The 16,479-nt window shown below is 32.6% G+C and overlaps 1 protein-coding gene across 1 annotated transcript in view; it reads right to left on the reverse strand.

Moving 5' to 3' along the window:
- Positions 1-3,420: 3,420 nt before the first annotated feature.
- Positions 3,421-16,479, reverse strand: part of RabGGTa (Rab geranylgeranyltransferase subunit alpha) — a 45,361-nt gene continuing 32,302 nt past the window's right edge. The window contains exons 9-11 of the mRNA XM_075355358.1: positions 12,921-13,117; positions 10,459-10,698; positions 3,421-4,558 (exon numbers count right to left, since the gene is read on the reverse strand). Of these exons, the coding sequence (XP_075211473.1) occupies positions 4,547-4,558; positions 10,459-10,698; positions 12,921-13,117 (449 nt within the window). The 3' untranslated portion in view covers positions 3,421-4,546. The remainder of the gene's footprint in view (positions 4,559-10,458; positions 10,699-12,920; positions 13,118-16,479) is intronic.

Below are 16,479 nucleotides of genomic sequence, written 5' to 3' on the forward strand. Positions count from 1 at the left end.
CAGATTTATTAGGTGATAATTAAAGGGATTTTCAGTCACCAGATTTGAAAATCTGATGTGAACACCATATGACTTCCTTGTACGTCTATTAAATTACATATACACATCTTTGTAGAGTGAAAAGTACATACAATTTTATTTTACTAATAACTTCTGATATTTTTTCTTTTTGGTTATTATTCTTCACTAGTGGCCGCCCGGGAATGGTGGAAGTTTAACTGCCCCAGGCGCACGCGTTCGACATGATGGAGACCGTCCTCAAAGGCTTCCCGCAATTCAGGCGTCACCATAAGCTGTGTTTCTTACAGCTTTCGCCTGAGCGATCTCATACGCCTTACACTGCCTGCTCCCGACCCGGTGTCCAGCATCACTGCCTTTCACGAAGGTACAGGCGGCGCACTTGGCAGGGTAGTTGGTTGCCCTGTGCCCCGAAGAAGCACAGTGGCCACACATCTCCGACAGCGCTCTGCAGCGGAGAGAGGTGTGCACAAAGCCTTGACATTTGTAGCATCGGGCTATCTCTGTATGGTCGACCTCCCTACACATGCGGTCCACCCGAAAAACAGCCTACCACCGGCCACTAAGACCTGTCGGATCTTAGGCGAGGTCTCTAGAACCCAGTGACTTTTCGGGGAATCCTTCCTCCCCAGGTGCCGAAGCACCTTCGTTTCCCTTAGGAAATGTAAGGGATTTCCTAAGAAAAAGTCTTATAATACTTGCTGCTTGTGAGTGGCCAATTTTCCCCTTGACCTCTAAGTTCCAGGGTGGCCTGAGTTCTGGTCCCCCCCAAGAGCTGGGCAGTCGAACATCATGTGTTCATTCGACTGGACCTCCCTGCAGACGCACAACTCATCAGCTGCCAGGCAGAACTGAAACAAATATTGGTTTAAATTTACACGATTGGAGAGCACTTGGGCTCCCGTTGCTCTTAAAAACAAAGGAGAGGCATACTATCCCCCCAAATCCTGTATAAACTTATAGAAGGATCTTCCCTTACTTGTGGCATGCCATTCTTACATCATGAGGCTGTAAAGCCTCCTCTGAAGGCGGGAGATGGGCAACTATTCAAAATTTAGAACTGGTGCATTGAGATCACCGTTCTGCTCTGGTACAGGCCCGGCTCGAAACCACATCCCAAATACCTTGGCCTTCCTGCCTCTTTGCAATTTCCACATGACTGCCCGAACTTTCACCACTAAATTGAATGGGAGAGCCTTTCCAATATGGTGGTAGCCTCATAGAAGGTTGTTTTAAAAACACCACCACTTCATACAATTAAGGCTCTGCGCTGGGCACCCCTTAAATTCTGAATAAGTGCTTGATTTCTGTCCAACTTATGCGCCCAAATGGACACTGCATAAGAGGTCATACTTTCGAAGACACCTCGGTATATCATGTACAAATGATGGCCCAATGACCTGTAATCCTTTTGAGCAATCCTCCTAAGCTTGTGCATCACAGAAACAGCGTCTGCTGCTACTTGCCTAATGTGGTTGCTAAATAGCAACTTCTCATCAAACAAAACACCTAGGTACTTATGAACTCAAACTCGGCTGATTACACAGCCTTTATACTTAATACAGGGGTTATGATTGTATGATAATTTGTCTGCACCCTTGAGAAACATATATCTTGGGTGCAGAAATCTTTAAATTTTGAATGTCTATCAAGCCCTCTGCGTTTGACAAAGTCGCCTGCGCTCGATCTTCTAGCTGTGGTCATGAGTTACCATGAACTAACAGGAGACAGTCATTGGCGAAAGCCTGGACCGTGCCCCTTCTGGGAATATCAGTCCCAAAAATTCATCAAATACCAGGTTCCACAGCAAGGGACCGAGAACGGAGCCCTGCGGGCTTCCTCAGGTGATGGACTTTTACACAACTAGATGTGCATTCTTAAACAGTGCCGTGCGATCAGACAAGTAGTCACGTACTACAGCCTGCAGGGCTACGGGAACATTGCGGCATTCCAGCTCATATAGGACAGAACTCTAATAAAAGGAAGGAAATGCTGACTCTACATCAATAAATATTGCCAAAACATATTTACAGTCGGCACCATCCACCTCACCAAGAGCATTTAAGATGCAATTCTCGGTGCCAACCCTTTTCATGAAGCCATACTGGCCTCGATTTAGAAGTGAGTTCATATTGATGTCTTCCCAGAGCCGTTCCACAACCAGCCTTTCAAGCAATTTGCCGATTACCGGGAAGAGACTGATGGCTTGATAACTGCTGACCTCATTCGGATCCTTTCCTGATTTTAAGAGCACCCTCACCAAAGCCACCTTCCAACAAGTTCGAAAGCAACCCCCAGATTAGGCACCCCGAGAACAGTCTGCCAAGCGACTTTCTTATGACAGGCAGCAGATGATAGAAAATATCCGAGTGAAGTTGGTCAAGCCCTGTTGCCTTTCTCAGTGCCATTTGAGAAACACTCTGTCGATATCTACGGGTTCCACAGTCCGTATGCCAGGGAATGGTGTCTCACCCACCCTAACCCTGACTTCTGCTTTACCCTCTGGAGCGTCTGGAAACAGAGTATCCAGGAATGCCTGGTAAGTCGCCACAGATGTTAAAGTGTGGTCACGACCACCAAACTCACATCGAACACTGGACAGCACGTGCAATGGCTTTGGCTGGTAACATGACTTTTGTGTGCTGCCAGGGGTTGCACTGCAACTCGTGCATGGAGTCTTGCCAAAACTTGAGTCTGGTTTCCTTGATGCCATGAACAAACTCATTACAGGCACACTGGTAGATCCGCAGACCCTCAACACACATGCCATCAACAATAATCCCTGTTAGGGGGCAATGCTGATACCTTCTCCTAACAGACCTAACTCTTGTGCGCAGCATTCTAAAGTCAGAGGACCGCCACTTTTTCCAGGTTTCTGCCTGCATTTAACAGATGGCTCCCTGGAAGCAGCGGTCATGATGGCTTCAGTCACTCTCTGATCAGCAGACTGGCCACTACCTAAGGGTCCATCTATTGGCCAAGGCTGCTGAAGGACCCTATCGCAACCAGTCTTGATGGCCCACTATTAAAAATGTGGTAAACTATCATTAAAATATTCTGTAGGAAAAATTACTCTCAATAAAAAAAAAAAAATACGTCTCAATACGATTGAAAAAAGGAATGCAGGAAGTTCTTTCACTTCTTACTTTAAATTTTCCAATAATCTTAATTTCATTTTCACATGAAAACACCTTAAACATTTGAATGACATGAGGATATATATAATTATGTTTAAACTATCTGATTCTAAGTTATAATGACAAAAATTGAAAATTTTAACTAACATTTATGTATACAATGTAAGTTTTGTTATAAAAATCTTCCACTTAAGTTATCTGAAAAAAATTTACAGTAATAATTATCATAGTAATTTGGTTTGAAAAAATATAAAAAACAATCCTCAAAAATTTATTCAATTTATTACAAAAAGGAACTCGATTGAGAGCTTTTGTTTTTTACAAGGTTGGTTAAAAAAGTAATTATTCTGTCAACAATTCACTTACTCATTATGAATTTCATCAGCTAATTGTTGAGAAGTTGAACATTTCTTGAAAAATGATTATTTCTTAAAAACAATACCATAATAAAAAAGCATGGGAAAATTTTCATCATGACAAAGAAGTCAAATTACTTAGACAAATACAAAGGTGTTGTCTATTTTCAGTTTATTGAAAGGGTTCATTTAAAATTTTCCTTGAAATTGACAACTAGCCAAAAACAAGTTTTGCTACAAGATAATGAAGTTTCACTGTAATTTCAAAGGAAGAAACCCAAGCCAAAGAGATACAAAACAAGTATGTTATATCATGGCAATAACCCACACAAAACTACATCCAATTATGCTTTGCAAAGTTCAGTCATTCAACAGTCTGATTTTAAATTTCACTCTCTAGACTTTGTTTTGTTCAAGGTTGAAATTAATCACAAAAAGTCAAGAGATTTTACACAAGAGGAAATGAAGGAGCCAAGAATTTGTGATGAGAGTTTTATAAAAATCCCCAAAAATACTTCTCAGAACACGTTCAGTTCTTGACAAAATGTAAAGGATGATGTATACACCTGCAGAAGTATTTAAAGGATATATCTGATTAATTTGTATATAAAGCAATAATTAAAAAAAAGTAATAATTTTCTACAGATTCCACCCATATATGTTTACTAGTAATTCCTTCAAAAATGTATTAAGATTAAATTATTTATTATCAGCTGTTCTAAAAACATGAATACTTAGATTTAATAAGCCACAAAATTAATCCATTTAGATTAATTTACAATTATTAAAAAAGTAATTTAAAAACATATTAATTATAAAAAGTACATTTTGATGAAATCTACTACTACTTAGTTGAACACTTCATATTCCCTAGTAACAGAGTGTTTTTAAATAAATACACTAAGCCATGTGCGGCAAATTTTAATTGCACATTTTATCTGTGCAACAAAATATTGCTTTCAAAGCAAAAATATGTAGGCTGGAATATAATGCAATATAGGCTTTTTTTTATCACAGCTGGTAGTCTTAAAGCACTTATGATAATATCTGAAAAAAATTATAATTACAATATATTTACTGTTATATAATACACTTTCATTTTTCTATAAATATAAAATAACATATACTTTCAACATTGTGACTGTGAAAGTTGCATTAAGTATTTTGAGGGCAACATATAAAGTCAAGATATTTTTAAGTACAGACAGTAGTACAAAATTTGCAGGGTACATTTAACACCAACTAAAGAATAATTTATATAGTTATATGATAATAACTCCATTACATGCTAACAAGATTAAAATAAATGTAAAGAAACATGTCAAAAGTTAAGCAAGGAAAATGCATTTCAGAATGGTGTATCACAAAAAACAATCTCTGTAATTAAATTATTTATACAGTAGTTTTTGATATGGCTCTCAACTAGGACTACTGAAAACAGAACAACTAGTAAAGTAATTTAATATTATACAGTTGAATACACATCTATTTTACAATACTTGTACAAAAACCACTGAAGACTTTTTTACAATATTGGTAATATGCAAGAAGTATTTATACAACAATCAACAAGCAGATAGTGAATTAATAAGAACACAAATAATATATGCATTTAAAAATTTAAAAATAAATTAATTGGTGTTTAATTGGCAAATTGGACCAGAGATAAATAATGTATTGCAAATTTCATTGGGTATCATATCTTAACATTTATAATTGTTAAAAAAAACCTTTATGATACTCTCAAGTATGAATTCACACTCATACTTCCTAATAAGAATAAAATCGTACTCTGAAGCAAAAACCAGATGTATAAATAAAAATATCAAAAGTGTGATGGAGCCTCTTTAAACTGAAATGATTTCTTTAAGTTTTAATGCATTCATATTTTCCCAGCTAATCCAGTGGTCTGTTTTAGTCCCCTTGACCTTTTGTTAATGTACAGTCCATTACGGAACTGCTGTTTTATGCATTTAATACAACTTATTAGAATCTTTTATTATACATGTTCATTGTGACTTTTTTCTACAAATTTCAAGAAATTTCTGCCTCCTCTGTAACACTACCTGCTTTTTTTCAGAATGCTTTCAAATATGGTAAAACTTATTTGTCCTATTCTGAATGTTCCTTTCTAACAATTTTTTTCACAACTCCTTTATAGCCACATTTGGCTTATGTCACTGGTTTAGTCATTGTGTTCAAAAAATAAAAATAATAATTTAATGAATGTAAGCTTATGAAGATAATCACAGCCCAAAATACAGTATTTTTTAATTATATTTAAACCATAATATGTATCTATACTGTTAATGTAGCTTTCACTTAGTCATTTTTTAAATATTGGCAGTGAAGCAGAACTAGTTTGATTTTAACTTAAGGCTTGCTTTACATTAATTTCTATGAAAGCTTCATTATTTGGTGTGTTTGGCTATTTTGTTGTGCAATTTGCTAAATTTCAAGCATGAAGTAGCTGTACAAGAGGTCAAGACTATCAAGAAAGTCAGCTACTTTGCAACCAGGAAAAATGTGCATGGCAGAATGCCAAAGTCTGCATTATATGCACAGGTTGCTGCAGCTTCCATTAAACCAGAGGATATGATTTCTGAACTGGCAACAGCTCTAGCAAGCACGGTCGAACATATCATCAGTGGAAAATTGAAGAGTTGACCATAAAGAGAAAGTAGCTTCAAATCAATACAGAAAAATGCAGATGCTTGCAAATCAAAAAGTTCTGTACAGACCAGCAATGAAACTTCAACAAGTCGGAAGAATTAAGAAAATGAGGTTAACACAGAGAAGCTCAAAATTAAATCAATACAGGCTTAATTTAAAATAGAGAAAATGTCCATTCAGACAACAGGAAGCCAAAGATCAAGTTACTAGAAAAAGAGGGCTTTGATCATCCAACAATGGAGTCTCTGCAGACATGGAGGTCTTTAAATGAAAAGATGGCTACTCCAGCTAAAGCATATGCTTTAGCAGAGAGTGCATAGAGTCTCAACACTGATGTATTACTGACCGCACAATCGGAGCCAGTATCTGATGCTGACAACAAGACATCCTCCATAATTTACTGCGGAGGATCAGAAGACTCCATCTCCAAGGTCTGATACCTTGGAATTTGGCACTGAGGGCTTCAGAAAGATGGAAAAAAGGAAGAAAGGATGGCCTAAGGATACACCTAGGTGAAAGAATCTAAGAAGAAGACAATTATATGTTTTTTGATAAACTTTTAATGGGAAGAAGTGTATTTTAATTTCTATATGACACTGAAAGTTTTTTTAACATTTTTGATATTAGTGGTTTATGTGGCAAGGACCCTTACACTCTTGTAATTTGGTGTTTAAGAGTTTTAAATGTGTGTATCTTTTAACTTTCTATATGAAAGTGAGATTGTTTTGAGAATTTTTACATTTCATTAGAAATGGTTTCAGTGATTTTAAGTGGCAAAGGCCCTTTACACTCTTGTCATCTTGTATTTCTTTGGGGTTTAAATAGGCTCTAACAAGTTTGTTTTTAGATGATCAGTTTTGACAAGTCTAGTCTGATAACATTGATAGTATTTTTTTATAAATGACCGAAAATTTATTTTCAGATGTGAAAAGGGCTAATGACTATAGTAGTTAATGCCCCTAAAACTTAAAAAAAGAAAAAGAAAATAATCAAAATAGTTTAATGATAAGAGAGTAAAAGGAATAAAATCAGTGAGCTTCCAGAACCTTTCTGCCACCACACATGCAGTCTTAAAAATTACTAATATTGTGGAAGTCAAAATTATAATAACACTGTGGTAAGTGAAGAACAAGATTTTTTTTTTTTTAGAAAAAAAAGAACTATAGTTCATTATCCTTTAATGTATGGGTTCCTGATTTATTGTAAGAGGAAGAGTTTTTTAAATTGATGCAGTCTGTTGTCATTTTTTTAAACAGTTGTGGTCCAACAATGGCTTTCTCATTAATACACCAGTCATTCTAGTACACTAACATATGACCTACATTATCATAATACACCAATATATGATTAATTTATTCTGACCATGATATTAGTTAAAATTTATATTTCTTCTATCTTTTTTAGGAAACTTTCTTTAATGCCAAATTTTTGTAATTACTCACAATCATAATTTTTACATATTGATCTGTAAAAATACATTTCATTTAGTAATTTGTTTTGCATAAAATTGTAGAATTATGAAGTTAAAATTCTTTAAAACACACTTTGGTAGAATATTGTAACATTATAAAAGAGGAATATTTATTACTATTAAGACAACAAAACAATTGATTCATTCTGAATATAATATTTTAAGACAAATAAAGTGACAATTACTTAACTATAAATTTTGTAAATTACTCAATATAATTAATAATAGTATATGTCTCACTAGTTTAACAGAGCCTTCTTTTTTAAATATAAATATATTACACTAGGTAAAAAATTTATTATAAAACTTCAAAATAATTTAACATACATAATTGATAAAAACAGTAATCTTTTAAATTTAAATATAAACATATATAAACAAATAAACAATAAATAAATAAATATATACATACACTTACATGAGGTTTGGTTAAAAAAAATACTAAACTTTTTAAATTGCATGCCAACATCTGCAGATGCATGCTCCAGCCACCGTGCATACCTAGCAGCTTTTGAACATATCACCTTTTACTGGGTTCCATCTATGTGTTAGTTGTCAAGTAACTACTAACTGAGTGAGGTTGTGTTTGTCAGATTAGTGAAAAAGCAAAAATGAAGGAGTTAGACGAACAACTTGTTTGTAAGAAATTTTGCATAAAACTGGGGAAAACTTTCACAGAAACATTTCAAATCCTTAACCAAGCATACATGGATGACTGCGTGCGCCAACCCAGTGCTATGATTGGTTTAAGCGTCTTATGGAGGGCAGAAGTTCAGGTCCCAAAGATCCAAGGATTGGACAAACTTTCACATCAACTGATGACAAACATGTTCAAGTGTCTGCACTGTAATTTATCAACATCATCATTTAACTGTCTATGGGGTTGTTGAATAGGTTGGCATAAGTGTAGAATGTTGCCATCAAATCCTCACTGAAAAACTTGGAATGCATCGCATCAGTGCAAAATTCATGCCACATTTGTTAAGAGATGACCAGAAGCAGAAGCCAGCTGAAATCTGCAGCTTATACATGAACTCACTCAACCGGTAGTTACTCAAAACTAATGTATAGATACGAACCCAGTAAAAGGCAATATGTTACCAAGATATGCTGCTAGGTGTGCATGGTGGCTGGAGTATGCCATCTGCAGACATTGGTGACAATTTAAAGAATTTGGTCCTTTTGAACAAACCTCTTATATGCCTGATGTATAGAAAAGAATATTGGAGTTTTAATTTGTTAGAATAGTTCTTTGATGAGAACTATTCTAACAAAAAGTGTTGATTTAAGGCAAGAATCAAAGAGTAAAAAAAACAGTTTTAGTTGTATACATGGACTAGATTAAATTCCTTATCTTCCTGCTTGACAGCTTCACTAGCAAAGGATGGTGACTACTGAATAAAAAGCTTTATGTGTTTCGCGATTACTTAAATTTTATCTGTAGTTACAGTTCAATATGCATTCTGTAGAAAATTTAATTGTGCACCTTAAATGATAATATCATTCATTGACAGTATAATCATTTTGTTAAATGTTAATATAATCATAAAATGTTAAATGTGTCTTTCTTGAGTAGTCCTAAAAAATCTGTTAGCCAGCCATGAACTAAACTGATGATGACAGTGGGAATGTTTTGAAAAAATACTTACATAAGCGTCCACACTGTTCCTGTTTCAGGCTTTGAAGCCTACTGATTAGGCTGTGCATGCTGACTTTGCAATCAAAATGTTGCAGCACGAAGATGACAACTTTCTTGATTGTATTGTGTCCAGTCATGAGTCAACATTTCATCTTAATAAAAAGGTTAATATTCATAATGTCAGTAGTATCTGGGAGTCAGAAAATAAATAAACTCTTACAATGTGAAAAGGACTCTCCAAAATTAAATGCTTTCTGTGCTATATCCAGATAGTAAGTTTATAGGCTATTTTTTTTTGATGAATTAAATGTAACAGGAGTTGTATATTTGAACATGCTGTGTACATGACTCTTTCCTCAAGTGCAAGATGAGGCAGAGAATTTTATTAGGCAACAAGATGTGCTTCCTCACAGGAATTATTCTGTATGGGATTGCTGGAATAACTTTTCTACCAACTGTTGTACCGGATGATAGAACTTGTTGTGGTGGCTTCCAAGGTCATCCAATCTGACTCAAACTCAATGTGAGTTTTTTCCTTTTGAATTTTATAAAGGATCTTGTGTAACTGCTTCTACCATAAATTATACCCGATTTGAAGCAGTTATTGCTTTGATTACTCCAGATATGGTGGTTAAAGTTCAGAACAAATTCTCTTATTGACTGAATGTGTATCGCATGATGAAAGGTACTCGCATTGAACACTTGTAGGGAAGAAGTTAAGAATTACTCTTTCATTTTATTTGAGATACATTTCTGTAAGTCAGAGTTAAGAGATATTAATAAATTTAACACCCCGATAGTCTTTTTTTTGTATACCCAGTATATATTTAAAAATTAAAATTCTTTACTTACAAATTAAAACTAAATAATAATAGAATTAAAAGTAATAGATAACTGATAATAAAAGAGAATTTGAAATTTCAGCTGCAGGATACTCTTTCATTCATGCCTTTTGTGTTCACTACTAGTAGTAACTTCCTAAACTTAAAGGCAACAATTTTCAGAAAAATTGAGTTACTGAGGTTTATGGCAGAAAAAAGTACTTATTTTAGGAATTATATTTCAGTGAAATATAAATTGTTTAGCAAAGATTAAATTGAAAAAAAAAATGAGTCATAAAATAGATTATTCAACTTAAGGATTCAAAATATAATTATATATTACCGTCAAGTCATTCAATTTTTGAAGCACATGAAATTCTTTTAGTTTTTCTTTAAACAAATCACTTTTTGTTATTGGATTATCACTCACATCCAAGGACCTCAAATTCACACAATTATTAATAAATAAATCAAAACCTTCTACACTGTTTAACTGGTTACTTGATAAAGATAGTGATTCTAAGTAAGGCAAATTAGGAAATCCTTTTAAACTTTCTATTTTATTCTTGTCCAGCTTCAAAACCTAAAAAAAAAACAATGTGAATTATAAAAATTATTACTTCTTTTTTTTAAACTTTTGAATCTGTTTTCTTTTGCAGTTTTTACATCCTACATATCTCAATAAAGCCAAATTAACTAATCTTACCATATACATCTTAGCAATCTGTTTAATTAGATTAGAATCTTCGCAAGATTCTACCAATAAATACTTTAGCCCTTTTCTTCTTACCACTACATTTTCAACTCTATCAACCCACCTAATTTTCAAAATCCATCTGCAATATCACATTTCAAAGGACTCTATTTTTTTTCTTTTCTGTTTTTTTGTACTGTTTATATTTTGTTACTGTAAAGCATTACACTCTGCACAGATATTTAAAAAAATATATTTTTGACTTTAGATCCATATTTAATACTAGCAGGCTACATTTTTTTACATGAAAGCTCTTTTTACTTCAGTTTTCTGATTTTAATCTCTTTTCAGTCTTGCTTTCTTCTAAAACTTAATCATTGAATACTAAGCATGTACCCCAACCAACTGAATTATTATATTTGTTCAGAATGCAACAATCTGAGTAACTTGAGAGAGGATGTGTCTGTCTAGCATGGTCAGCTACACTGTAAACACAACTTTCTCTTTTGCATCACAACAATGCACTTATCATCCTTCGACAACCTTTATACGCACTAGACTTATTTGCTTATTAACTTTGTTTCTGAAAACTTTGCTAAAGTTTCAGAAGGTAATAAAGTGTAAGATATTTAGTTTTATTTTTATGAAAATGTATGGCCCCAGTGGGACTGACAAACTCAGAAAATCTGAACTTCTGAAGGAAGTTTGAAGTATGACAAAGGTACTAGATTAAATAAGGCTACAAAAAGATTATTTCCAAAGGAATGAAGATTGAGTGTCTTAAAATAATTATAGGGTTATGATTTCAAGTATTTTGTCAGAAACTGGTAAAGTCAGATCTATGACATTATTTAAAAAAAAGTTTATTAATTAAAATATAAATTACACATTTCAGAGCAGCTAGTCATTAATGAAATGCTTTCATATTAGATAAACCAATTTTAATCAGAAATAAAAAAATCTTATTCATTAATTTGATCTTTAATATTTAAATTAAGTTTATTTTAGTAACTTTTCTGTAATTAATCCATGTTCATATTATTTCTATAAAAATTATAAAGGAAACACTAATATTATTCTACTTCATTTGTTACGCAGCAGTAATTAATAACTAGCTACCAACAATAAAATAATGACTTAAAAAACAGAACTGTCTTGTTTCATTTGGTACAAACATAAAACTTTTTCTGTCTTATTGTTACATTATAACAATAAGATCTAGAGATAACAATAATTGCTATAATAAAAATTCAGCTGTTTCTAAAGTGACTGGTGAATTAACTTTCCCTACATGGGACATTGTTGCAAGAGATAATGAATTTTGTCAGAAAGCAGATTGTCTCTAGGGTACATCATGTAAAAATGGCCTGAGTATGATTCACTCATCTAGATCCGATTGACTCTTGTAAAGACACAACTGCTCTGCTCATGAGCAATTAATCCTAGACACTGGGTGTGAAACCATTTTCTATTTAGTGTGGGATCACAGATCTGACTGATGGAGAAAAAAGGCAGAAGCCTCCTTCAACAAGTCAGGATGAGGCATAAGGTGTTTTGAACAAAGTAGAGCTAATCCCAGAATTGAAATTATAACCTTTCTGGGTTTGGCAGAGGGCTGTCTGATATAATATTTAACTACACACATTGGTATCTATGAAAGTATAAGGGAACATGGTTCAAGCACATTTAAACAAAAACATATGCAATTATGCCATATGATACAATGCTCTACCGTTCTTAACCTTGTTTGTTCTTCTGTAATAATAACAGATAACTATCAATAATAATAATTAATATTTATCAAGTAAGCTATCTAAGAAAATTTTGGAATACTAAATCAGCTATTTAAAATAAGCAAATAGTAAAAGTCATAAATGTGACCAGCAGCCACTAAAAGGAAGTTTTTTCAAAACATCTCACCTGCAATTGATTTTATTTTTGAAAATCATGGATAATCCACATTTTTTTGATCGTAGTGTGAAAAATAATTTCTTAAAAAAATTAAATTTTTAATTTATCACTATCGGTCACTGATGATCACCAAAATAATAAATGTTCAGTTAAGAGTTTAATTGTAATGAAATTAAAGTTATGAATACATAATGTCTTACCTTACAAAACTGTAAATAAGATAACAAAGGCAATGATCTGCTACATAATGAATTGTTACTTAAATCTACAATTTGAATAGCCATCAAGTGTTCCATATGATAAAGTGCTGATAACTGACAATCTGAGGCAGTGAATTTTATAGTTGAATCATTGTTCAGCACTTCTTCTAACAAATACTCCATTTTATACCGACTTCCTGAAAAAATGACTCGGTTTGGAATTAGTCTACAATAAATAATAATTTGAACATGTTGAAGCCTAAAGTACCTTTTTAGTTTCTATTCCAGTGTGTTTATCCCAGTTTTGATTGATAAATTTAACTGTTCTATAATCCAATCACAAATAAACTATGCTACTTAATCCTAAAAACATCAAATGAAGCTTTATATGCTTTACATACTCATTTCACAAAAAACTTCAGTGGGTCAATTTCTATGGTCATTAGTTGCTAATAAATGCCAACAGTATGCAGTGAAAATTATTTTTTAACTAACTGATCTACAAAAAACATTTTATCCTTACTTCACATCATTCTATTTCCATGATGCTACCCCAGAACCATTCCAGGTATTGTAATTACCATCAGGTTGTAAAGGATGTAGTATATTGCTTTATCAAGAAACCTAATATCTTTGAAGCTTCAAATTTCACCTTCTAGACTGCATCTACCTCATTTACAAATTTTCAAAATTTATTATTACGCAGATTAGTTAAATTAGCTTTCTTTTATTTAAAAAATAATTAAAAAGTGGATAATATTCAAATTGCAACTGATTTTAAATGTTTAAATTCAATTTTTAAAATGAAGGCCTTAAAACATAATATATTTACAAAACTAATATGGTAATGAAAGATACAAGGTAAACACACTACAAATGGTAATCTAAAATATAAAAATTTAACAGTAATGCATTTAACAGATATACACAATATATTTAATAGTAAATATCTCAGATCTGTTTAAATAATAGGTTCAAGCATTAGATGACTGTATGTTGCTCAACTTGTTTCATTAGAGACAGCTCACAAAGGCAACTTAGAAATTGTAGAAACACTACATAAAAACCTGAAAACTGGGTATTATTACATCAATATACAACAATTGGTTATTATTTCTCCTTATGAAGATTACATAAATGTAGCAATTTGGGGAGAACTAATGCAGAGTTGGTAGAGAATATAATTAATTGGTACTCAAGAAGATTGGAGGCAAACAGAAGAAGAGTAAGACAATAAAAAATTACATAAGAAATGCTCTGAGAAAACAAAACAAATTTTTCAGATCAGTTACTTCAATGAGCAATCTTAAAACAGAAAGTTAAACATTCTATAAGCAATAACACTAATGTTAAAATGAAATGGACAAAGCTGAATTCTTATTTCCTAAAGGTCAATATGCAGTGGGCATCACTTTAAGAGTAAAACCTTAGTTAGTTAAGTTCACATGCAGAGAAGGGAAATAAAACAGATATAAGGCACAACAGATGTACAATAAAATTTTTCAAGCTAGTGTTAGTTATGTTTATTTAAAAAATATATGTACGTGTGTGTGTGTGTGCATGCACATGCACATGCACATGTGTGCGGGCTGAAATAAGACTAATAGGAGACCATTGAACATAAAGCAGACAACCTGCTGCTTGACTAGAACAAGGTATGTTAGGGCAATATAACATTTACTGCAAAAACCTCTAGGTTAGTCCAAAACAATCCTCTTCTACCACAAATACTACTACAAATTTCTTTCATGCTGAATTATGGGAGAAATAAACTATACAGGTTTTAAATTACTGAAATTTATAAATAGTTCTGGCAGGTGGTTATAATGAAAACGACAAGTGAATGAACAAGGACAGTTTTTAAGGCTGTTGATGCCTGCCTTTATAATAAAATTTTTCTTTGTTATAGAGCACTGGACTCAATTTTATATGCTTGGTTTTTTCTAAATAAATTTTATCTATTTAGCAAAATTTTAGTGTAAAAATTGTTATCTAAATTATTAAAATTTAAAACAGTGTTTTCTAACCTAACTGTTTTGGGTAATCTAATATTGGGAATCTGATCTAATCTAATACTGGGAAAAAGAGAGTCTGACAAGGATGTTCCCTATCCCAGTTACTTTTTAATCTTTACATAGATAGATCCAGAGTAACAGTGAGGTGAAAAAATAAAGATGGTACGATTTTCTGATGATATAGTAATTCAAGCCGAGAGTAAAAAAGATTTAGAAGAAACAATGAATAGTGTGGATGAAGTCCTATGCAAGAACTACCACATAAACATAAACAAGAATGAGATGAAAGTAATGAAATGTAGTAGAAATAATGTAGGTGGACCACTGAATATAAAAATAGGAAGAGAAAAGATTATGGAGGTAGAAGAATTTTGTTATTTGGTAAGTAGAATTACTAAAGATGGACAAAGCAGGAGCAATATAAAATGTTGAATAACACAGATGAAATGAGCTTCTAGTCAGAAATATAATTTGCTTACATCAAAAATTAATTTAAGTGTCAGCAAAACATTTTTAAAAGTATATTTTGGAGTGTGGCTTTATACGGGTGAAACTTGGATGATCGGAGAAGAAAAAATTAGAAGCTTTTGAAATGTGGTACTATAGGAGAATTTTAAAAATCAGATGGGTGGCTAAAGTGACAAATGAAGAGGTATTGTGATATTGATGAAGAAAGAAGCATTTGGAAAAATATAGTTAAAAGAAGAGACAGACTTAACAGGCCACATATTAAGGCATTCTGGAATAGTTGCTTGATATTAGAGAGACAGGTAGATGGGAAAAATCGTTCAGGCAGACAACGTTTGGAATAAGTAAAACAAATTTTTAGGGATATAGAATGTAAGGAGTATACTGAAATGAAACGACTGGCACTAGATAGGAAATCTTGGAGAGCTGCATCAAACCAGTCAAATGGCCAAGATAAAAAAAAGTACTGGGAATAGCATAAATATAATATGTTTATTACAAATAGAAAAGTATACATTCACAAAGTAATAATAATAATAGAAAGCATAAATAGAGAAAAGGAAATTAAAAGGGTGACTGTCAGTCAGACTTAGAATTTTTTTTCAATTTATGAAATATCTTAATATTTTTAATCACTGTTATTTTCAGAACATTAACAGGATTTCTTAAGAAATAAAGTATGTGTGTTCTCTAACATAAACTTAGTACAGGTGATGCAACCAATTTTAATTCTTGGTGCCATGGCAGTGACAGCCACATTTTGAATCACTCTACTATACTTCTAGCATAACATTTGTTTCATTGCCTAATAGCAAATGGGCCTTCTTAAGATGAATTATGATGTTAATGTTAAATCACAGAACACAATTTTTTGAAATTTTAATCACCTACATATCTAATATTCTAATCAATCACCTACAGCTAATATTTTGAATATATTACATTTACTTTTATTTTATTGCATATACATATATATATATATATATATATATATAAATAAATAACTGAAAAATTTGTAATTAATTTGCAAAAAAAAAATAAAAATATTATTATGCATTTTTCAAGATGGTAAATGC

The sequence above is a fragment of the Lycorma delicatula genome, chromosome 2 (assembly GCF_047948215.1).
Source record: "Lycorma delicatula isolate Av1 chromosome 2, ASM4794821v1, whole genome shotgun sequence".
In the NCBI taxonomy this organism is placed as follows: domain Eukaryota; kingdom Metazoa; phylum Arthropoda; class Insecta; order Hemiptera; family Fulgoridae; genus Lycorma; species Lycorma delicatula.